At 30.8% G+C, this 23,812-nt stretch overlaps 1 protein-coding gene across 1 annotated transcript in view; it reads right to left on the bottom strand.

The window, feature by feature from the left end:
- LOC110283434 (pancreatic lipase-related protein 2-like) overlaps window positions 1-23,420 on the bottom strand; it is a 36,351-nt gene extending 12,931 nt beyond the window's left edge. The window contains exons 1-3 of the mRNA XM_071186086.2: window positions 23,256-23,420; window positions 7,532-7,788; window positions 1,310-1,456 (exon numbers count right to left, since the gene is read on the bottom strand). Coding sequence (XP_071042187.2) covers window positions 1,310-1,456; window positions 7,532-7,788; window positions 23,256-23,367 — 516 coding nt within the window. The 5' untranslated portion in view covers window positions 23,368-23,420. The remainder of the gene's footprint in view (window positions 1-1,309; window positions 1,457-7,531; window positions 7,789-23,255) is intronic.
- Between the last annotated feature and the right edge of the window lie 392 nt (window positions 23,421-23,812).

Genomic DNA, 23,812 nt, shown 5'->3' with positions numbered 1-23,812 from the left:
CGAAAGAAATAATAAACTAATATTTCTCAATCATTTTCCCAATCAAAAATTTAACATTACAGTAATTAAAAGAAAAATCATTATTTCTCAAATTTTTCAAAAAAAAATTTTCTACCTCTTGAAAACACTTACCGTTATTGTAAATTTAGCTAAACAATGGAGAAAAAACTAAATTTTTGAAAATTTTACAGCACGAATTAGCATTAAAATTACAGAAAAAAAACTTTAAATTTAAAAGCCTTTCGTTTATCAAAAACACCAATTTTAATTTTTTTTTATCAACCATATCAATTTTAAAATCTAAATGTTAAACTTTTAAGCAATTCTCATTAGTTGTTTTCAAAACCAAATCTTTAGGATAAATACTAAAAATGAAATCATAATTGTCACAATTAAATAAAATTAAATCATCAATGTATCTAAAAGCTTTAAAATCATTAAACTCAAGAAACTTAGCTTCAAAAAAATTTAAAAAAAATATAAGCAAAAGCTCCAGAAAAGGAATTACCTTGTGGAATACCAATAATTTGTTTATAAAAATCCAGACCATAAAAAAGTACGTTCTTAAAAAGATTAAAGCTACAAATACCCAACCAATAAGATTTATCAATATTTTCATTAAATAAATATTTATCAAAAATGCCACTACAAATTTCAATAATCTGTTCATGTGGAATACTAGCGCACGTAAGAAAAAAATTTGACATTAAGGGGTCCGAGCTTTGAATCGCTCTCCTGATCAAACTATAGGGACGATATTTTCCAAAATGCGGCTACCCCTATAATTTGGGGCTCAGAAATCCAAATTCGTTGAAGACAAGGTATGTTTATTCAGAGAAAGTACGTTTTGTGCCTGAATTCGTAACTTGAAACATCATCTGCACTAGCAAATTAGCCTATTTGATGCCACCGCTAGGGCTATTAAGATTGAGTCTTCTAGCGTGAAGATACAATTATTAGATCAAAAGTTTTTAGCATTTGGTCCGATTCTTCTTAGCGCGCAGTACATGTGCAGGCAAGAGAAAAATCTCCAAAAAAAAAAGAGAGAGAAAGAGCGAGTTGCCAAAATGCACTTGTTTGAAAATGAGTAATATATAGAGAAAATTGTTTACAACCAACTACTACTCGGAAAATTCAATTATATCAAAAATAATTTAATTAAATTTAAATATATATGATTTTGTTTATTTCTCTAACTTTTCTAGGTAGAAGTGTTCGTGAATTGAATACGTTGAAATAAAGACAGTAAAAAATATGGATAATATTCATCTTATACTAAACCATTATGAATGTTCAACTTATATCAAACCATTATGAAATGAAGAAGTTTAGCTGTATACGCTCCGACCAATCTGGCGTTGGCAACAGATTGAGCTAGAGTACCGCTTGCTTCACGTGAATAGTCGACTAAGATTACATTGTAAGAGGAATACTTCAGGAGTTCTTTCATTATACCCTGGAGGAATGGAAAAATAACTGTTACATTCTAAAACTGCACCGGGCTGCGATTTTCTAATCCGGTGACTTTTAACGACTCGCTCTTCTGCTTGGCATTTTCGTAAATAACTTGATACGTGACTTCTCCGGTATTATAGTATTTTTTTAGTTTAGGTATAGTTTAGGTAACAGTTAGGTTTTTATAGTTTAGGTAACAAATTTTTAAAAAAATAAAAACTTGCATTATAATTGGATCCAACTGCTGCCTAGTGGAAAACCTCCAAAAGAGAGAGCAAGTTGTTAAAAGCTGCTGGATTGTAAGTTAGCAACCTTAAGTAATGCTGAATACTCTATGGAAATAAAAAAATTTCCCCTATCCAATTCAGGATACACGGCAAACTTTTTATTTGCCTCATGACTGGCTCCGGGTACTTGGTAAAATTCGGACTTATTATCAGGTCCGGAATTATAGTATTTACGCAAAATAATATAAGAATTGTATAAATTTCTGCGGAACAAATAAAAAATATAGTTGTAACCCTTTGGGCATTTAAAAAAAATTATATTCTAAATAAAAATATATATATTTATATTCTAAATAGTTATATTCTAGAACTCTCAGTTTTGACGATTCAGCAATCCTTGAGCTGCATTAAGTTAATTTTCTGAATCCTTTCGCCACAAAATCACGTGATTTGCAATGAAATGCGAACTCTAATATCTATGAACGAAAATGTTTCACCTACTCGAAACTTAATCCTATTGAATTGTGGGAGATTGAGTGGAATAACGAAACTAGAATGAAGATTGGACTATCAAAAATAAAGTGTCGAAATTTTGGTCAAAGATGGTGGTCAAAGCGTTAGCCTTCTGCAAGGAAGATTTCGGATTCGTATCCCACCAAGGGCATAAGTGTAATTCATCTCTCTGTTCTATTTGTCTCCTTGTGTTGTTATGTCGGGGGGGGGATCCACTTTCATGGTGCCTCTGATAAAGTGATTTCTAGAAAACTTGGTACATTATTTTTTTACCGGGACTTGTGCACGCGAATGTTGTGTTTATGCACTGTAAGTCCATGTTCGGTGGCCATCTCCTTGCATGTATGATTAGCGCTGTTGTTTCTGGAAGTACCCGACTTTCTACGGTTCAACGCGTCTTTTCAGTTGCAGTTCTTTCACTCTTAAAAATTTTAATTCGAAAATCAGGTTTACTAAAAATTTGGTGAAAATAGATTTTTATAGAAAACGAAATTTCCAGTAAAATTATGTGATTCAGTTAAAAGCGTTAATCTTACTTTGATTCTATAATTGGGTACTTGACACTCGGGGAGAAGAGTACTACTAAAATCAAATGGTAGTGTCTAATCACAAGGCTCCGAATGGCATAGTTCTTTTGATTTGATGGAGCTTTTAGTCTTGATTTTTCCCCGCTGAATCAATTTTATACCTGTAAGCAATGTCACGCGTGTGTGACATTTGGTGCCATTTTAGAGAACCTGATTGGCTGCTGAATCGCGGCATAAACGATCGCCACGATTTACCTAAGCATGACGTCGCTTGTAGATATCCATTTGCAGAAACTTTAGGAACGTCAGGTTGAACTGGAGTAGATGACTTTTAGCAAACAACGAAATTGTGATGTCATTTTGGCTGTAATTACTTATTTTATAACATTTTAATTTGCGAATAACATTTTAAATTATTAATAACATTTTAGGACAAACGATGTAAAAATGCCTTTTCTTATGTCTCAGGTGTTGAATTTTACTCGATGAATCAAGTTCACTACCAATAAATTGTGCCGCTTTTTAAAAGGTATACAGGACTGTACAAATACGGCCAATACTGGGTCCTTTATTCCATTAAAATAAACGAATTCCTCAAGAAAAAACCCCTTTATTTTTCCGTACTGTTGAAAGTAGCGAAAAAGTTTTAAAAGTTGAAGAGAATAAGAATAAGCTTAAGGAATTTTTTAATAAAAGCATCATAAATTTATTTTTAAATATTCATAGATTAAACAAATTTTTGGCGTATATTATGCTTCATACTTTCTCTTAGATATTTCTTAATTGTTTCTAACGACGATATTATAAATTAGCTTTACTAACTATTGAAAAAAGTAGCTAATTAACATTGGCTTTACAGTTTCAGAAACACTGGTTTCACGATTAAGCTAAAAATGCATAAAATTTTCGACAAGATTGTATATAGAATAACCGTTTTAAGGTTACGCGATTTCCCCTCTCCGTTACCATGCTATCGATTTTTATCCACGCCAGAACATTATTATTATAATGATATACAGTTATTGTTTATTGGTACAACATACACTAGCAGGATTTTGTTTGCTCAGGGAAATTTTATTAATATTTGTCAAAAGGATAGACAAAAATCACAAAGAAGGACAGCATGAAGATGCATACAGGGAAACAGCGTGATCATTCACCTCCAAACTTCGCAGATAATTGCTTGGTAAGGAAGCTCCCATATACAGTTATGAGTTTTAGATGTTCCGTAACTTCCATGTGAATAATGTGTACAATCCACCGAAGAAAAAAACACACTACTTCGAATAACTTTTGATCTAATGATCAGATCTTCACGTTCTAGAACTCATTCTTAATGGTTCGAGGGGATGACCTCAAATATGCTAATTAATTGATGCAGACGATATTTTAAGTTACGGCATCAGACACAAACACGTACTTCCTCTGAATACACAAACTGTAGGGTGTAGCCGTAATCTTGGAAGCAGCGTCCTCACAGTTTGATCAGGAGCACGATCCAAAAATTGGTCCCCTTAATATCAATTTCACTTTTTGTGTATTCCGCCATATCTGGAGAACGTTCTTAGTGAATTAAAACATTTTTTCATTCAATTATAAAATTTGTTTGTTTTGGTTAACATTTATCATATAATTATAAAACTAATTTTGGTAAATAGGGGATAGTTGGATAAAACGGGATAGTCGGACAAAATGGGATACGTCGCCTAGGGACCAGACTATTGCAGCTATCTAGCGGACGACGACAGAAACTTGTTATTTGACTGTGATTCTATCATTTTTAGCGCGTACAGTCTCGAGATCACTAGTTGATAGAAAGTTGTAGGTCTCAGAACTTTTTTACTCCATTTTTTTGCCACTTTCCACAGTTACGTGCGTTGTTTTTCACATTGTACTGCCTATATATATAGGATTACAATTCCGGTGAGTACTACATTTGATGAAGCATGTATTAACGAGTATACTCATGTCTAGTCAATCTAATTTTTCTTTCACGTTTAGCCAGCAGCCATGTTTGTTTTGAAAAGTGTCTGAGTCTGACAAAACGGGATACTTATGAATTGGATAAAACGGGATAGAGTTTTTTTATATCCCGTTTTATCCACATATTTATTTGTTGGCCTATTATTTTTACTATATTATTATTACTATATTGAAAGAAAGGTAAAAAAGGCTCGTACAAATACATTGACCCCTGGATTGGCAGCAGTGAAAAAGTTGGACAGATAAGAGACAGTATTCAATGTTGAACAAAAAAAAACGCGTGAGCATGTATTGGCTCGAGAAGAGAGATTATTTGGTATAACTCTAACGGACATACGAATGCTAGCATTTGAGTTAGCTGAGAGAAACAATATTAAGCATAATTTTAACACAGGGAAAAAATGGCTGGGAAGTGTTGGTTGCAATTATTTATTGGTAGGCATGAAGAACTTAGCCTCCAAAAACCAGAACCCACGGGTATGGTCCGAGAAAAAGGGTTTAATCGCACTGCAGTTAAAAATTAAACATTGCAAGCCCTATCCCGTTTTGTCCGACCCAGGTATGCATTAAAATTAGTTTAAAATATGTTTCTTCTGAGCTTCAATAAGTAATGTAGCTATAAAAAAAATAAAGTGTCGTACTCTTTAACAGATTTTCCCTAGTAAATAAAAACAATAATGGTATCCCGTTTTGTCCAACTTTCCCCTACTTATTATTTTTATCATTTTATTAAATAAAAGTCAGAATTTTTTTGAATTGTTGGGTATACAAATTTTTAACTCATTTTGAAGTATGATGCAAAAATTATATACCTTACAATTTAAACATTTTCCACTCTTGTTTAATAAAACAATAAAAAATTTTAAATATTAACTGACATGTATTTTTTGCATGAATTATCTTTTGATAAACAAATTTTATAATTGTGTGAAAATTTTTTTAAAATTCAATAAAGGAGTTCTCGAGATATGGCAGAATACGCTAAAAGCAAAATCAACATTAATGGGCTCAAACTTTAGACCACTCACTCCCCTAAGTAAACTATGGGGACCATATTTCTTAGATTGCGGTTACCCCCTATATTTTGGGAATCAAAAATCAAAATCCGTTGAAAAAAGTTTATGTTTATTCAGAAAAAGTGCTTTCTATGCCTGTTTCCATAATTTAAAATATCGTGTGCACTAACTAATTAGCATATTTGAGGCAACCCCCTGAATCTTTAACATTAGAAAGACTGAAACTTAGTATATTCCTATATTGGCCAAAAGCAGTAAAAATTACTGCATTGTGAAAGAATAATTAATGCTTGTGAAAGAATGCTCCCTAACATTGAGAAAGAGTAACTAATGTTGATATTTGTTTCATTAATTTTTAATATTTTTCTATATTATTTACAGTTATACACTATCTACCAGTAAGTATTTATACACGTGTGATTGAAAGGAAAAACAAATCTTATTCATAATCAATAGTTGATAGAGCCTCCACAAGAGGCGATTGCGTGAACCCTATGGGGAATACTTTCCACAAGTCCTTGTTGACGGCTTGTGGTATTTTCTTCCACTCGGCTTGGAGAAGACATGTAAGTTCCTTCACCGATTTTAGTCTGGTAGTACAGCCCTTAATTCGGCGATACAACTCATCGTAGAGGTTCTCGATAGGGTCCTGGGTCTGGGCTCTGAGCAGGCCAGTCCATTCGATTAACCCCATTGGCACCAAACCAAGTCTTAGTGACCCTCGCAACATGACAGCTGGCATTGTCGTCCTGGAAGTAACAGGGCTCCACCCCGTAAAACTTCCAAAACGTAGGAAGCACATTGTTATCCAAAATAGTGCAGTAGGCATCTTGCATGGGACTAATGCCGATGTTGTTCCTTACACGATAAATACCGGCGGAGGGCGTGACGTAACTCAGGACCTCAAATATAGTCATTTGCATAAGTATCCAAATACTTATTGGTAGATAGTGTATAACAAGTTATTAGTGAATATTAACAAAAAAAAATTTACTTCGATTGGAAGAAAAAAAAATCAATGCATCATTATTTGTACATTTTTTGCAAATGAAGAAGCAGTTAAAAAGCAGTCAAAATGACTTCCTTGGGCAATCTAGTGTTAAGAATGAGTCCTAGAATGTGAAGATCCGAACATTAAATCAAAAGTTGCTCTGGGTGGCTGGTTTTTTATTGGCGCACTGTACATGGTAGGTTGTTTTACTAATTAACATCACACAAGACCTGCACGATTGGTTATTGGTGACGGTCTGTGAAACATCCCTGAGGATAAACCGTAGACCGCATACATACGTCACATCCTGTTTCACACGGAGAACATTTTCACACACCATCCCTCCCCATATCGTAGTTTAGACCCGAACCAGAGCACGATCCATCTCCGATCCAGTACCTCCCGAGGTATTGATGCCACGTAAATAAAAAAATAGTAGCGTTGCTGCCAGTCACATCGTTACCAAGGCGAAGGAGGTAAAAAATGCGACCTTGAGAATTTTATTTATACAATTTAAATTAAAAGAAGCATATTAAAGAGTAAACTCTAAGTCCATTACACTTCAAAGTGAACAAGAATATGGCATAAATTAATTTCAAGATGTATTAATCTAACTTTAGAATCGCGAAGTTTTCTGACTCATTTAGATTGTATCAAGTTAGCACAATATTATTTTGCATGGTACCCCGTTTTCAATAGTATATACATCTAACAGGTTGTATTCATTATATAGATCTAATTAAAAGTTAAAAAACTGCTAATTTTATAACATTGTTAAATTAGATAATAAAAATAATGAAATCTTTAAAGCTTCCTTACTGTAACTGATTTTGGATGACCTAAATATCCGTGAAGGAGTACTTTTGTTGGTAAATTATCTTTGAAGGGAGACTTCGACAGTGATTCTGGTGTTGGTTTCAGATCATAGGGCTTCTGTTTATTGGAGCGTGTATACAACAAAAACTTTGTGAGCAGTTCTTGTGGTGGTACAGTTACTGCTCTGTACAGAGGATGGTACCAAGGTGGACCGGTATAGAAACATCCCAAATCTCCGAAACATTTTGTCGTGAAATTCACTGCGAAAAAGAAATGACATTATTTAGCAATCGACATAAAACCTTTTTTTTTCATTATTGTTTTAATGAAATTGTTTTTCAAAAAATGTCTTTATGTTCTGAGTCAAACATTCCAATGTACAGTCCGCAAAAAAAAAATATATCACCCTGAATAACTTTCGTTCAAACGATCGGATTTTCACGAACTAAGTGTCAATCTTAATGGTTCCGGGGGGTGACCTCAAATATGCTAATTAATTAGTGCTAACTATTAATTAAGTTACGAAATCAGACACAAAAACGTACTTTCTCTGAATAAACATGTATTTTTTTTTACAAATTTGGAATCCAGACACTTGAATTAGGGGGAGGGGTAGACAAAGTTTTGAAAAAATTGGGTCTTAAATTGGGACACAATAAAGGTTTATATATTTGGCGATAGTCCAGAAAACCGCCAAAAAAAAGTCGCCAGCGCAAATTAATATTTTAAGGTAACCCATTGACTAATTCAAAAAAAGAAGACCAGAGTGCCTAGTGAAATGTAATAAATACATTGCCTAGTCAAATGTAATAAATATTAAAATATTTATTACATTTCACTAGGTTGCAAAGCAACCAATTTCTTACTGTAAAAAAAAATTTAAATAATGTTCTGTGATTACTCGGAGATGTTTAATAGGAATATCTCAAAGTTAATAGAAAATATCTCAAAGTTTCTAGGATATAGACAATTTTTAAAGCTAATTTCTGAACAAAAAGCAAAATTTTTTTATTTTAATCTCCTTTGAAAAGAAAATTTGAAACGATTTATAAATTATTTATAATTTTCTAAGTTTTTAGAATTTAAATACATGAACTTTTTATCTGATATTATTTAGATTATATTGTTTTTGTTATACTTACTCGAGGATTTCATACTAAAATCAAATTAGCATAACTTATTATGGCTATATACAAAATTTTAGGGATAATCATTTTTACAGCTTTAATCGAGTGTTCTAGGCAAGAAAATTTGAAGAAAAAAAAAGTGCTTGAAAAATAAAATGTATATTGCATAGTAATTCTAATGCGCATTCACAAGGTTTTCTATAATTTACGATATTTCGTTTTTCTATAACTCAAGGAATTGCTGAATGTTTAGTGGTATTTTAAAAACATTGAAATATGTTATGTTTAAGAATAAGATACTGAAATAATATGTTGCATATTGTAAGATTCCTTGTTTAAAAAATCGCTTCATTCTGCTAGAAATTTAGGTTACAAGGCTTTCTTTGGATAAAGACATTTACCAGCAAATACTGCTACTAAGATTATTTTTGTTTTCTTATATATGTTACCGGACAAAGTATGAAACGCCGGTATTGAATAGAATGCGTAGGCATTCTATACAATGCCGGATGTTTTCAGCAAAGTATGAAATGTGAGAGGTATTACATACTTTCCCTAGGCATTCTATAGAATGGCAAATGTTATTTAGGCAAAATATGAAAAAACATACTGATGAGGTCATTATGTTATATTAATGATGTGCATGTTACTGTGAATGACCGTAATCGGTGGTTGCAAATACCATCCTCATCTTTCGATACATTCTGAAACTTACATTCGCAAATTCAGTATAAAATGTCGCAGAGCATATTCTTCAGATACAATTACAGCTACATTTACCAGCAAATACTGCTACTAAGATTATTTTTGTTTTCTTATATATGTTACCGGACAAAGTATGAAACGCCGGTATTGAATAGAATGCGTAGGCATTCTATACAATGCCGGATGTTTTCAGCAAAGTATGAAATGTGAGAGGTATTACATACTTTCCCTAGGCATTCTATAGAATGACAAATGTTATTTAGGCAAAATATGAAAAAAACATACTGATGAGGTCATTATGTTATATTAATGATGTGCATGTTACTGTGAATGACCGTAATCGGTGGTTGTTGACTTTCACCGGTGAATGTTGACAATCACATAGTCGCTTTGGTGAATGTCCGAAATATTTATTACATCCGATTTGATATTAATTTATTTGTGGATATAATTACATTTATTCGATATTTTAATAATTACTGACGATAGATTAAAAGAAACATCAGTGTTTGGAGTATCAGGCTAATATATATCGGGAAATGGCTCTGAACCTTATAAAAACATCGGTGTAGGATATACCGGACAGTGGCACTTGACCTTAAAAAAACTTCAGTGTAGGGCAGGGATGCCGAACCAATGGCACGCGTGCCATTTATGGCACGCGACACACTATTCTGGGCACGCCACTGACCACAACGTTCACTATGAAGCATATTAACAAATTAAAATTCGCAAAAACAAACAAAAGATTAATATTTTATGCCAAAAAAACAATCAATTAATAACCATAAAAAACACGCTAACAATAAATAACCAGCAAAAAAAGATTTAACAGTACTGCTTAACTGACATCTTACAACCTAACATAAGTTATTTGTCATCTAATCTGCAACAACAGAAGTCACACTGATATTACTTTAAGCTGAATTACGCTTATAACTGAGACATTGAAAAATATTTGTTTGTTTTTTTCACGGTAAATAAAGAGTTTTGATTTGATAGTATTATTATTTTCCGAATAATCGCGAAGTCAAAATTATTTGACGGCACGTCTATGACCTCATTAAACTATTTTTTTGAAAAAATGGCACGTTGGTGCATAAAGGTTCGCCATCCCTGGTGTAGGGTATACCGGGCAGTGGCACTTGTCCTTAAAAAAACATCAGTGTCTGGTATACTAGGCAAATGTATACCTGGCAGTGGCAATTAACTAGACCTTTGGTAAATGTCCGAAATATATACTAGGTCTAGTTAAGTGCCAAAACTCGGTAATACATTTGTCCGGTATATCCTGCACTGATGTTTTTTTAAGGTCAAGTGCCACTGCCTGGTATACATTTGTCCGGTATACCCTACAATGATGTTTTTTTTAAGGTCAAGTGCCATTGCCCGGTATGGATTTGTCCGGTTTACCCTACACTGATGTTTCTTTTAATCTATCGTCAGTGAGTGTTAAAATATTGAATAAATGTAATTATATCAGCGAATAAATTAATATCAAATCGGATGTAAAAAATATTTCAGACAATCACCAAAGCGACTGTGTGATTGTTGACATTCACCGATGAAAGTCGACATTCTCCAGATTTCGGTCATTCACAGTAACATGCATTTCTCAAAAATAAAAATGTCATTCTGAAAAAAGAAAACTGAGAGTTCCATTAAAAAACATTTATTCAAAATGTGCAAAGAAAAGTAAAAAGTTGTGCAAGACATAATTTATGCCTGTCTTATTAAGGGAAACAAAATTTTCATACAAAAGAAAAGAAAATAACCTAATTGTCATTTTTGAATGACATTTTGACGAATGCATTTTATACTTTACCGGTTTCTCATTTGGCATTCTATAGAATGCCTAGGAAATGTGTGAAATATACACCGAAGAGACATTACATTATAGCCCCCCTGCTAATAACACGTAGAACGACCTTTAGCTTTCAAAACTGCTAGCACCCGCTGTGGCATTGATTCCTCAAGGTGCTGATAAAGTCTGAGGTATCTGGTACCAAGCGCTCACCAACTGGTCCTGCAATTCCCTCACATTGCGAGGGGGTAGCATGGCAGTATGAATTTGGTTTTCCAAGTAGGACCACAAATGCTCTATTGGATTAATGTCAGGTGAATTTGGGGGCCAAGATATGACTTGAAAGTCACTGGAATGTTCCTCGAATCAATCCATGACGATTCGACCCTTTTGACATGGTGCATTATCCTGTTGGTAAACACCATCATCCGCAGGAAAAACTGTTGCCATGAATGGGTGAACCTGGTCTGCAATTATATTCAAGTAGCTTACAGAAGTCAGGGATTGTTCTATGAGGATTATTTCCTTCTTAACAAAATAAGGCATTTTCCCCCTAATAACACTTTATACTACAATAATATCTTGGGAATCGTGCTAAAGTAAAAAATTAAACAAAATAGTTTAGTATATTATCCGGAAAAAAATCTACATCGAATCATAAAGAAAGAGTAAAAGATATAATGAAATAATAAGTGAATCACACGTGGTCAGATAATTAAATTTCACAACTAAGATGTTAGGAAGACATTTAAGATGCTGAGATATTTTAAGACGCTTAAAAATTTTGGCTACGTATTCGACAGCTTTTTATGTTCAGTATCTTTATACTCTTTGTAGTGACTTCTAAAACATCAATACTATTTTAGATAATCTATGTTGAAGTCACAAGAAACAAAACAAAAAAAGACAATCAATAATTTAGACTCTTTTTTCGAAAAAAATAGTATGCTTAGTAAATAATCAGCTGTTCTGCATTTAATAATTTTAAACAGCGGAAAGTTTTTAATTTCTCAACAAGGTTTTATTAGTTAGCAAGCAATAATTCTTTTAAAAAAAACTTGACAATAATTTAAAAAGGAACTTTACTTTAAAGAAAACCTAAATTAAAGTACTAAAAATAATTTATTAGTATATTAATGATGAAATAATAAACGTAGTAGGGTAAAGAATAAGATTTTTAAAAATGGGGACAGGTGATTAAAAAATTACTCTTAAGATTAAGACGATATATAAGATGTTGACTACGTATTTTTATTAATATTTATAAAAAATATATTCAAGAAATTGATAAATATTTTATTCCAAATCTATTCATACGTATGTATATTATAGAAATTGTATCAGTTATTGAGAAAAAAAAACTAAAAAAGTAAAAAATAATCACATTAAATAAGCAAAATCGGTGTATAATCATACTCCGATCTTAAGATTAAGACGATATATAAGATGTTGACTACGTATTTTTATTAATATTTATAAAAAATATATTCAAGAAATTGATAAATATTTTATTCCAAATCTATTCATACGTATGTATATTATAGAAATTGTATCAATTATCTCTCTATTCTAAAAAAAAGTTTTTGCAGTTAATTTTGTCCCCTGAAAAACTTTTTAACTACGTGATGAAAATCTAAGATTAAGGAATCAATTCATTCAGAATCTTTCAGGGAAGACATTTAGGGCATTCAAATCTTTTACATAATTTTAAATTTTTATTTATTTTAGTTTTAAAGCACGATTTTGCAGTTAATAATGAAGAATAACCGCCGTTCACAACAGCCAATCACATGTCTGAAAACGGCAAGCTTAAAAAAGCGATTTACAAGTCTGAATTTTCTTTTTCAGAGATGCAACCAATCACAAAATAGTTAGAATTTCATTCTTCAGTTTTACAACATCTCAACTTATTTCGTATTGATATATTGATTAATCTGATTATTTGTTTTCTAAAACGTTAATTCGTAAGTTTAATCTGGTTCCGGCATATAAGATAAAGTTGAATGACAAGGAATTTAATTAATATGCAATACAGTAAATAAGCGAAGAGATATTTTATAAAAGTATTTAATGAAAAATAATAACAGCGAAATATATGCGTTTGCGAAGCGTTCTATTTACATCTCTGAATGTTGCCACCTATTTTTATGAAAGTTAAACTATTCTCTGCTATAATAAAATTAGACTTATGCGAACCTTACATTCTATTGATCTAAGTGACGATGGGATTTGTATTTTAAAAAAATGTGATAAGATTCGCTTAAAAAATGTTGACGTTATTATATGGGACGAAGCAAGTATGATTCCCAGAAAAGCAATAGAAATGATCGATAGAACTTTTCGTGATCTTCTAGCTAATGAGATACCATTTGGTGGTAAGATAATCATTTTAGGTGGAGATTTTCGACAAGTGTTACCTGTCGTTAAAAAAGCTACACATATGCAGGTTATTAATGAAACTATAAAATACTCTTTTCTTTGGCCATTTTTTGAAATCCTCCATTTGACAATTAATATGAGAGTTAAAGCTGGTAACCAAGAATTTGCCAATTGGTTGTTGACAATTGGCAATGGAGAACTTTTACATCTTGATGCAAGCACTCCTGATCTTTATTGTAAAGATATCATTTCTTGGTTTTTTGAAAAAATCGATTGTCTTAATACTAACTTCATTAATCACATCATATTATCACCGCAAAATGATGAAGTTAACAAAGTTAATGAAAATATTTTATCACGTGTGCCAGGTGAAGAGGTTATAAGTTATAGTATTGATAAGGCCACAAAATCAGACGGGAGAGAAGAAGAAGCTACTTTAAGGTATTCTATTGAATATTTAAACTCCATAAATCTCCCGGGACTGCCACCTCATCAGCTCAAATTAAAAGTTGGATGCATTGTAATGCTGATCAGGAACATATCTATTGTTGATGGCCTTTGCAATGGAACTCGATTGACTGTTCTTAAAATAGGGAAAAGAGTATTGACTTGCCAAATTGCTACTGGTAATAAAAATGGTAGTATTGTCAATCTTCCAAGAAAGAATAGAATTAAAATTACATAGACAAACCAACTAGAGTAAATTCCTCATCAACTTGCATTGATCATGTCTTCGTAAAAACAAATAAATTTTCAATCAAATCCGGAATATTCATAAATGACATAAGCGATCACTATCCAACCTTTTGCAGTGTTCATTACGATGAGGTAAATAAAATTAAGGATGCTGAAAATAAAATTTCAATCAACTATAATAAGCTCAATAATTATCTGTCAAATTACAAATTTAATTACAATCCTCAAGATTCTCTTGATCAACAATATCGAAGTTTTGTTTTCAAACTCAATAATTTAAAAAATAATTTTAAATATAAGCATAAATCAAACAAAAAAGCCAAAAATAACTGGATGACTAGTAATATCTTGATTTTAATTTGAAGAAAGGAAAAACTATTCAAAAAAACTAGAAAATATCCATGGGATATTATTTACAAAACAGCATACAACACTATAGTTTCTGAGCTTAAGAACTTAATTAAAACAGCAAAATCAGAATATTTCAAATTCAAATTTTTAAATTGTGATTCAAATAAACAAAAATGGGATCTTGTAAATAGTATTATTGGTAATCAGAGCAAATCACTTACTTTACCTGATATTTTAAACGACTATGAATCTTCTGATCAATTCAATAAATCATTTGCAAATGCCTACAGTACCTCAAACCCAAATTCAAACAGTTTGCAAATGTATATTTCACCAAGTTTAACCTCGTTTGTTTTCCTAGAATTGAGTGATTGTGAAGTACTTCACTTAATAAATTCTCTTTCTAATAAAAACTCCTTTGACTATGACGGTATTAATGTAAAATTAATTAAACTATTTGCTCTCACTAATATAAATTTTATAACTAATTTCATCAATACCTCAATCAAGTCATCCATATTTCCAACTTCTTTAAAAAGAGCAACCATAACTCCTATTTTTAAAACCGGCAATAAAAATTGCCTATCAAACTATAGACCAATTTCAATATTACCTGTTTTTTCCAAAATCATTGAAAAAGCTCTAGCTGATAAAATGTACAATTATTTAAAACATACAAATTTTTTCTCTGTTAATCAACATAGATTTATTAAAGGCAAAAGTACAGAAAAAGCTCTTTTGGAATTTTCAAAATTTATTCATAATAGTATTGCTGAAAATAAGATAACAGTAGCTATATTTCTTGATATATCAAAAGCTTTCGATAATGTCAATCACAATCTTTTAATTAAAAAATTAGAATTTGCTGGTTTCAGAGGAATTATGTTAAATTGGTTTATTTCATATCTTTCAAACAGAGAACATAGAGTTAAAATCCGAAGTAATTTTAGTAATTATATTTTTTCAAACCGTGGTGTTCCTCAAGGATCTATTTTAGGACCCTTATTGTTTATTATATTCATCAATGACTTTTGTCAACTCAAACTTTTTGGTAAGATAATAACGTATGCTGATGATTCCGTAATTTTGTATTCTTGCACTGATTTAAATCAACTAATTTTTCAAATTGAATCTGATTTGAGCATAATTTCAAAATGGTTTACAATAAATGACTTAAATTTAAATCTAAATAAAACTAAATATATTTATTTCAGTTTAAGAAAATCAGAATTTAACTTAAATTTAAAATTTCACTCTCTCTCCTGCAAAAATACTAATGAAAATTGTCAATGCTATATTCTACAATCTGTAAATAATATCAAATATTTAGGACTATATATCGATTCTAATTTAAAATGGAAAACACATATTAACAATTTAGTTAAAAAATTGCGTTTCGTTTTAGTTAAATTTTATCACCTTAAGAATAAAATTCATTTTAATTTTGTGAAAGCACTCTATTACTCCTGGTTTTATTCTTTAATTAATTATGGTGCGATAATATATGGCGGTGAATATAAAACTAATTTACTTCCCTTAATCTCAGTCCAGAATAAATGCTTCAAGATTATTAATTCTCTAAATATAAATAATTCAAGTGTAACTACTACTAATATATATACAAGAATTAACCTATTACCATTTCGCCATAATGTATTTTTTCGTATTTTACTCTATTTACACAACAATAAATTAATATGCAAATTAAAAACTAATGTGTCTGAAAGGAGACCAACTGAAATGTATGAGATTCCCCTCTTTACAAAAGAAATTTCACGAAAACAGTTTTTTTACTTAGCACCTAAATTATATAATAAATTACCATTTCAGTTGCAAAACATCAAAATATATTCTTCTTTTAAGCGTGCTTTATTTCAATTTGTGATGAACATTGACGATTTAGATCTCTATTTTTCACTTTAAAGGAAGCATTTGATTTTTTATACCAGTCTTGTGCCAATCCAAATGAATTTCTTATGTGACCTTTGTTATTTTTATTTATTTATTTATTTATTTTTTTATATATAGTTTCATGCATTTTTTTTGTTTTCTATTATTACAGTGTTCAACAATATATGACGTCTCATGATGAGCAAAATAATTTATGATTGTAATACCCCATTTCTTTTTCTTTCTTTCTTTTTTTTTTTTTTTTTAAATTTCTATTTTAAATTTATTGTATTACTTTTCTTTGTCGCCTGGATAGGATTTTCCTCTTGACGACGAATATATATTCTTTGTATTTATGTGTTTTTGTTCTCAATAAAGTTATATTTGTTTGTTAAAAAAAAATACATTATCAAGTAATTCTTCCTTACCATTTGTGCTTTATCGACGACAATTTCCTGTTAGATTAGCTTATGCCTTAACAATTAATAAGGCCCAGGGCCAAACCTTCGATAAAGTTGGGCTATATATTGAACGGCCTATTTTTTCTCATGGTCAATTATATGTGGCATTGTCAAGATGCACAACGAAGGAGAACATTAAAATATTTATTAAAGATGATCCTGTCATTAACAATATTGTATATAGAGAAATATTATAACATATATATATAATGTCAAATTTATAAATGTATTTAGCGTAAAGAAAATGCTATTGGTGCATTGTTTATTTTAATTCCGCAAAATTAATGTTTTCATTTATAGTTATTTTGCTGAATATTATTAAAATATTTTTTTAAAAATTACCCTGTTCTTAACAATATTGCTTATTGAAAAATATTATAGTGTTTGCATATATATATATATATATATATATATATATATATATATATATATATATATATATATATATATATATATATATATATATATATATATATATATATATATATATATATATATATATATATATTGAATTAAATGTGTTAAAAATATATTCATTTCTTTGGGACAAAGTCTGTATTATTGTGATTATCATTTTTTTTAAACAAGTTTCATATTAAGATTATATCTGCACATTGATGTTAATTTCTGACAATTTTGGCTCATTTAAAGAACAAATAGGACATAGAAGGAACTGTAGTCAACGAAAAAAAGTGACATTGATATTGACACACTGCTTATTCTGCATTTAAGAAAATTAATTCTTTTCGATGATAACAGTTAATATTCAGTTTAATATTGAAATATATGAAATCAAAGCATTCTTGGTTTTGCGAAGCAAACCAAGCAAGAATTGCGAAGCAATTCTCCGGGGGTTGGCGAGCGTCAGCGAGCAGGGGGCGGAGCCCTCTAGTTGAGGAAAAAAAACTAAAAAAATAAAAAATAATCACATTAAATAAGCAAAATCGGTGTATAATCATATACTATCACAAGCATGCTTTTATAAAACTCGACATTCGTTGATTAAAATGTTTTATTCAAATTTCTTGACTAAATTTCAAATAGAATTTTAGACGACTAAAAAAGAAATATCGTATTTTATAGTTTTAAAGAAATAAAAATAAAAAGATTAGCAAACGATTATTAGCGAAGAAAATATGAATGAAATTTTACGCCACTCGCGCTAAGTCAAGTTCCTTGTAAGTTTATCGCATTTTAATATTAATCGCCCCATTAAATCATTTCTTCATTGTCACCAAATTATTTTTTTTAAATAATTAATTTTAATTTTTCTCATCTTCTAATAAATAAAAACAATAGAAACTTTAGATTTTTCAATTGACAAATATGTAGATTAAAATGGTATAAAAGAATCCCTACTTTATAATTCAAAATTTTTTCATCCTCACTTTAATTAAATAATAAAAAATAATAAATAATTATTAAAAATTAATTTTTTCATGAAATTATCTTTGGGTAAATGAGTTTTATGAGTGGGTGCAATTTTTTTTTGAATTGCTTCATTAGTTTCTAAAATATGACTAAAAACGCAAAAAACGAAATTAACATTAAGGTTACAAAAATCGCTCTCCTGACCAAACTATGGGGACCACATTTCCCAGACTGCGGCTACCCCCCATATTTTGAAGATAAGGAATCCAAATATGCAAAAAACATTATATGTTTATTTAGAGAAAGTACGTTTTTGGGTCTGATTTCGTAACTTAATTATTAGTTAGCACTAATTAATTGGCATATTTGAGGTCACCCCCCAAAACCATTAAGATTGGCACTTAGTTCGTGAAAATCCGATCATTAGAACGAAAGTTATTCAGGGTGAAACCTTTTTTTCGCGAACTGTACATTGTTTAATAAATTGCACCACTGTTTTGAAAAATGGAGGTCTTTTGAATAAAATGAAATGATCTATAATACATTATATAAATACTAGGAGGCTTCGCCCCTGCTCGCTGGCCCTCGCCAACCCTCGGAACTGCTTTCGCAGTTCATTTCGGATTGCTTTGCAATCCGATGCTTGCTTTACTCTCTCATTGGATACGTTCTTAACGTCCAGCTTTTGTACACTTTTTTTGAACACTGAAGTTCCGAAAACTTTTCACTGTAGAAAATTCTAAACCTGTGCATTTCAATATTAATTTGAAATTGCAAACACACATATTTTTCTTAATCACACTATTCTAAATTTCAGTTGTTGAGAAAAGTGACTGTTGTAAGTTTTGTTTTAAAGTCTTTCCCACCAAAGGGCTAAAACCATGTGTTGTAAAACAATATGAAATAGTACTGTATGCCGGATGTAAAGCATCGGCTTCGATGAAGATAATTTTGTGAGAAATATTTTGATAATTTGATGAAAATTCACCCGATTAGACATATGATGCTCACAACGTGCTCTTGCGCGCTGAAGCCTATCAATTAAAACCTATTAGCGTTTTATATAATATAGATTAGCCATATGATGCTCACTACGTGCTCTTGCGCGCCGAAGCCCATCAATTAAAAATGAAACTGTTGCCAACGCGAGAAAAGAAATATAATCGATTTTATTGATACATACGTTATAGCGTTTTAAATAATATAGATTAGCCATATGATGCCCACTACGTGCTCTTGCGCGCCGAAGCCCATCCATTAAATACGAAACTGTTGCCAGTGTGAGAAAAGAAATATCATTGATTTTATTGATACGTACGTATTAGCGTTTTATATAATATAGATTGTATTGATAACATCACGTGTTACATCTGGATGTACTGCATAATAAAAGTATGAAAGTGATTGCTAAATATTTAATGCGAAAATGCATAGCTGTGTTACGAAATGTTGTTCAAAAAAACAAAAAATTTTGACAATTGTTCGATTTATATGCAATTCCTTGCATGCAATATTTAACCCTTTTAAGACCTCGATTTTCGCGGCGCACCTTCATGGCGCATGATACCCTCTATGTAGTGTCTCTTTCCAACACCAGCAGCTCATGATCGCATGATTTTCCCTTCATGGCGCATGGTACCCTCTACGTAGCGCCTCTTTCTGACATCTGCAATGCATTATCACACGATTTTCCCTTCATGGTTATGGTATCCCATATGAAGTGACTCTTTCTGACACCAACAGCACGTGATCACATGGACGTGATTTCAATTCGGAATGTTTATTTTTAATTTTTAAGTAACCTTAAAAAATTTTGGTTACGTCAGTTGATAATTTCGATTAATGAATCAAGGAAAATAAATCTTCAATATGAGAAACTAAATTTATTATTATTATTTTATTTGATCTGGGGTATTTAAATGCGTAAGCAACTGCACGTGGTCAGATTTTTCGAAAGTATTGACCACGTGAATTACACGCGTACTAGTTTTCTGTTTTGATTTTGTGGAAGATCTGAAAAATATGAAATTCTTATTTGCTCATGTGGGAGTTGACTTGTTGCTTGCATATTCGGCTTCGCTAGATAATATTTTGTATGCTTTTCGTCGGTTTTGTAATTATTGTTTTTTTAAATATCGTGAACTTTTTATTACAGTATATTCATGTACTATCCAAGATAAAAAACTGCAAATTTCAACGCATTTATGTGAAATTATAATTTCAGGTTAATTTTTAAATGGAATTAGACTTAAAAGAAAAAAGTGCATGAATATCCTTCTAAGCAGTTGGTCCCGGTAAGCGTTTTTTGCCCCCTCTCTTTTCATCGGTCTTTAACAGAGTGAAGAATCATTCTTTTTGAAATTATTTTCTCATATGACAGAGGAATAGAGATTTGTTTTGAGTCCTTACTTATAACCTTAAGAATCAGTTGATTATTAGTAACATGTTATGTTATTTTTGTGTATTAAAAAATAAAAACAGTAACCACCATTATCTCTATTTCCGAAAATATTTGTAGAACTTAACATCATTTCATATTACTATGGAGCTTTCGAAAAAAAAATGGGTTAGCCTTAAATATGTAACTGATATGAGATGAAAATACATTAGATGAAATGATATCATTAAATGAGATAATATTGATTGATATGATAAAACGATATGGTAAATTGAATTGATCATGCGCAATACTATTAATTGATATGATAAAACGATCGATAAAATGATATGATAATGCGCAATACTATTAATTGATATGATAAAAAGGTCAAATGAGATAGTGCAATTTTACATGATCTACTTTGAATAGTTTTTTTGTATCTTGTATAATATGAATTTTCCATAATTCAATTTAGAATCATAATAATTTTCATTGCATAAAGTAGGGAAAATTAATCCTGATTATAACTGAAATAATATTAAAGATAGTTGATAATGTACGAGAGTTTATAAGTGAACAGGAGAAATTGAAAAATTTTAATACTATATCAAAATTTAAAATACTAATTTTTAAAAGTTTCATAATTCTGGAAACATTATTCGACTTAAATACTTCCAATTTTAAAATTTTTCATTCCAAATTACAAAAATTAATATTGTGCAGAAATTTGGAAGCCTTACAATATAAAACGTCTTCAACCATTCGTGGAAAAAAAAGAAAATTAATAAACAATTGTTAGAAAACTAGGAGGCTCCGCCCCCTGCTCGCTAACGCTCGCCAACCCCCGAGAATTGCTACGCAATCCTATGTGGTTCACGCCGTGAACCATGGCTCGCTGCGCTCGCTCGCCAATGAACACAATGTTCTAGCACAAAGACATAATATATTATCATCAAAGACATAGTATTTTATCATCAAAGACATAGTATTGTACTTATGTAGAAGAATTCTACCAATGTTCTTATTGGCTTTTAAAAAAGTATATTAGCTATTTAGATTGTACATGGTGAAAAAAATCAAAACATTAGCTAAATAAGAAACATATTATCAAAATAAATTATCAAATATTGCTTCACTAATATTCTGCATTTTAAAGCGTGAAAATTCAATGCATAAATAAACGCGAAATATACAAAAGTTCAATGCATTCAATACAAACACTTAAACGTTTTTTAGACGTTTAGGTAGCTCCCAGTAGAAAAATATCAATTCAACAGCGGCCTTTTAAAGCATTCTCACTTCAATTATTTAATTAATTCCTAATTGAGTTTAAATTAAATATCGTCATGTTTTTAGTGCATGAATCTGAATTGAACAACCTGATAATGCTCACTCTGATTATTGTTATCTGGTTGCTCACTACGTGCTCTTGCGCGCCGAATCCAATCAATTAAAAATGAAAACTGTTGCCAGCGCGAGAAAAGAAATATCATCGGTTTTATTGATACATACATACGTACGTATTAGCGTTTTATATAATTTAGATAGATATCGTCCTTCTACGTAAATTTATCTTCGGATAAACAGATATTGTAATTGTACACAAAAATGTTTTTATTTGCTTTAAAAGTTTTGATAAAAAGTCGCAGTCACGTCATCGATGACGATGATTGTTTCATAATAATTGTTATTTTATGACATAAAATTTTTTTTTCTTTCTTTCTTTTTTTTATTTGTTTTTCACAAATTTGAAATTTCCGCCTAAAATGATGCTAAAGATATTAAAAAGAATTTGTTTTGGTTCGGAAGTGGCCCGGATGTATACTAACTCATATTACAGCAACAAATTTAATCAATAATGACGTGTGTCAACGTTGCCGAGAGGTCACATTCGTCGTCTTTTAGAGACAAAGAGGCCGAGTTCGATCCTCAGAACTCAAAGAAAATGTAAAAATCGTTAAATGTAATATAAGCATTTATTTATTGTTTCTGTAATCTTCTTAAAGTTTCCAGAATGGTCTAATTTGTCACTTCCTGTTCCGTTACTTATTTCTACAAAAGGCCAGGTGTTTCAAACCACTTACTTAGTACGTTAGAAGGTTCTTAATAAACCTCTTTAATTCTCTAGACCAGTGGTTCTTAACCTTTTTAAGCCGCGACCCAAATTTGAGAAATATGTTCATGTCGCGACCCCAAAAAAAGTCAAAATTAGGCTGAGTAAGCCACAATGACTTCTTCTAGGAGGTGTTGGTATTACTTATTATTTGGTGTATTACTAACTTTTTTGGTTGGACTCAGCGCGACCCTAGAAATATGCTTCGCGACCCAATTTTGGGTCGCGACCCATAGGTTAAGAACCGCTGCTCTAGACAGATTTAGATTCATTCTACGTGACAATATGATCGTAATATTAAATATCCTCAAAATAATTTACTATTCTTAGTTATGTCATCCACACAAAAACAAACTTAATTATCTGTATAGCTATAATTTAAATATCAATGATTTAATAACTATACAATAAATATTGTTTATATTCTAGTTTCTTTTAGAACTTACTTACTGTGGTTATAGGCATCGTCCGGATACACATTTTTTACGCTTAATTTATCACTTAAATCATCACTTAAAGCTGTGCTAACTAAGGACGCCGCAATAAGTAAAGTCAGACACATTTTTACTCAAACTTTTAACATTCAAAAGCCAAACTGAAAATACTTTAGTTTGATAACTAATCTAATCGAAAAGTTGTGTGACAGGCAGAAAATAAATCCTTTTTATTATATTTTTAAATTGCTATGTCATTATTTAAAATGACTCTTAAATGAATTTAAATTATTTTAAAATCTGTAGTATATCATTTCATGTTTCTATTGCCGCAAACTATCTAAATTAAATAGTTGTATTTGCCATATATTGCGGGTATACCTGATGTCAATTTAGTTCTCAATGTGCAAGGTAATGAAATATAATCTAGGGTATAAATAAAGCAAGATTCGGTACAAAGATAATATATGCACCTGTCTAAACACATATATTTGGAATTTATTAAGCTTTTGCCTGTCATCACGCAAAATAATTTTTATTTTTTAAAAATTGTCTCATCATAAATTTAAATGA

The sequence above is a fragment of the Parasteatoda tepidariorum genome, chromosome 9 (assembly GCF_982258835.1).
Source record: "Parasteatoda tepidariorum strain Cologne lab strain chromosome 9, Ptep-v5.0, whole genome shotgun sequence".
Classification (NCBI taxonomy): domain Eukaryota; kingdom Metazoa; phylum Arthropoda; class Arachnida; order Araneae; family Theridiidae; genus Parasteatoda; species Parasteatoda tepidariorum.
Note: the sequence above shows the minus strand (reverse complement) of the source record. Positions and strands in the feature narration are given on the sequence as shown.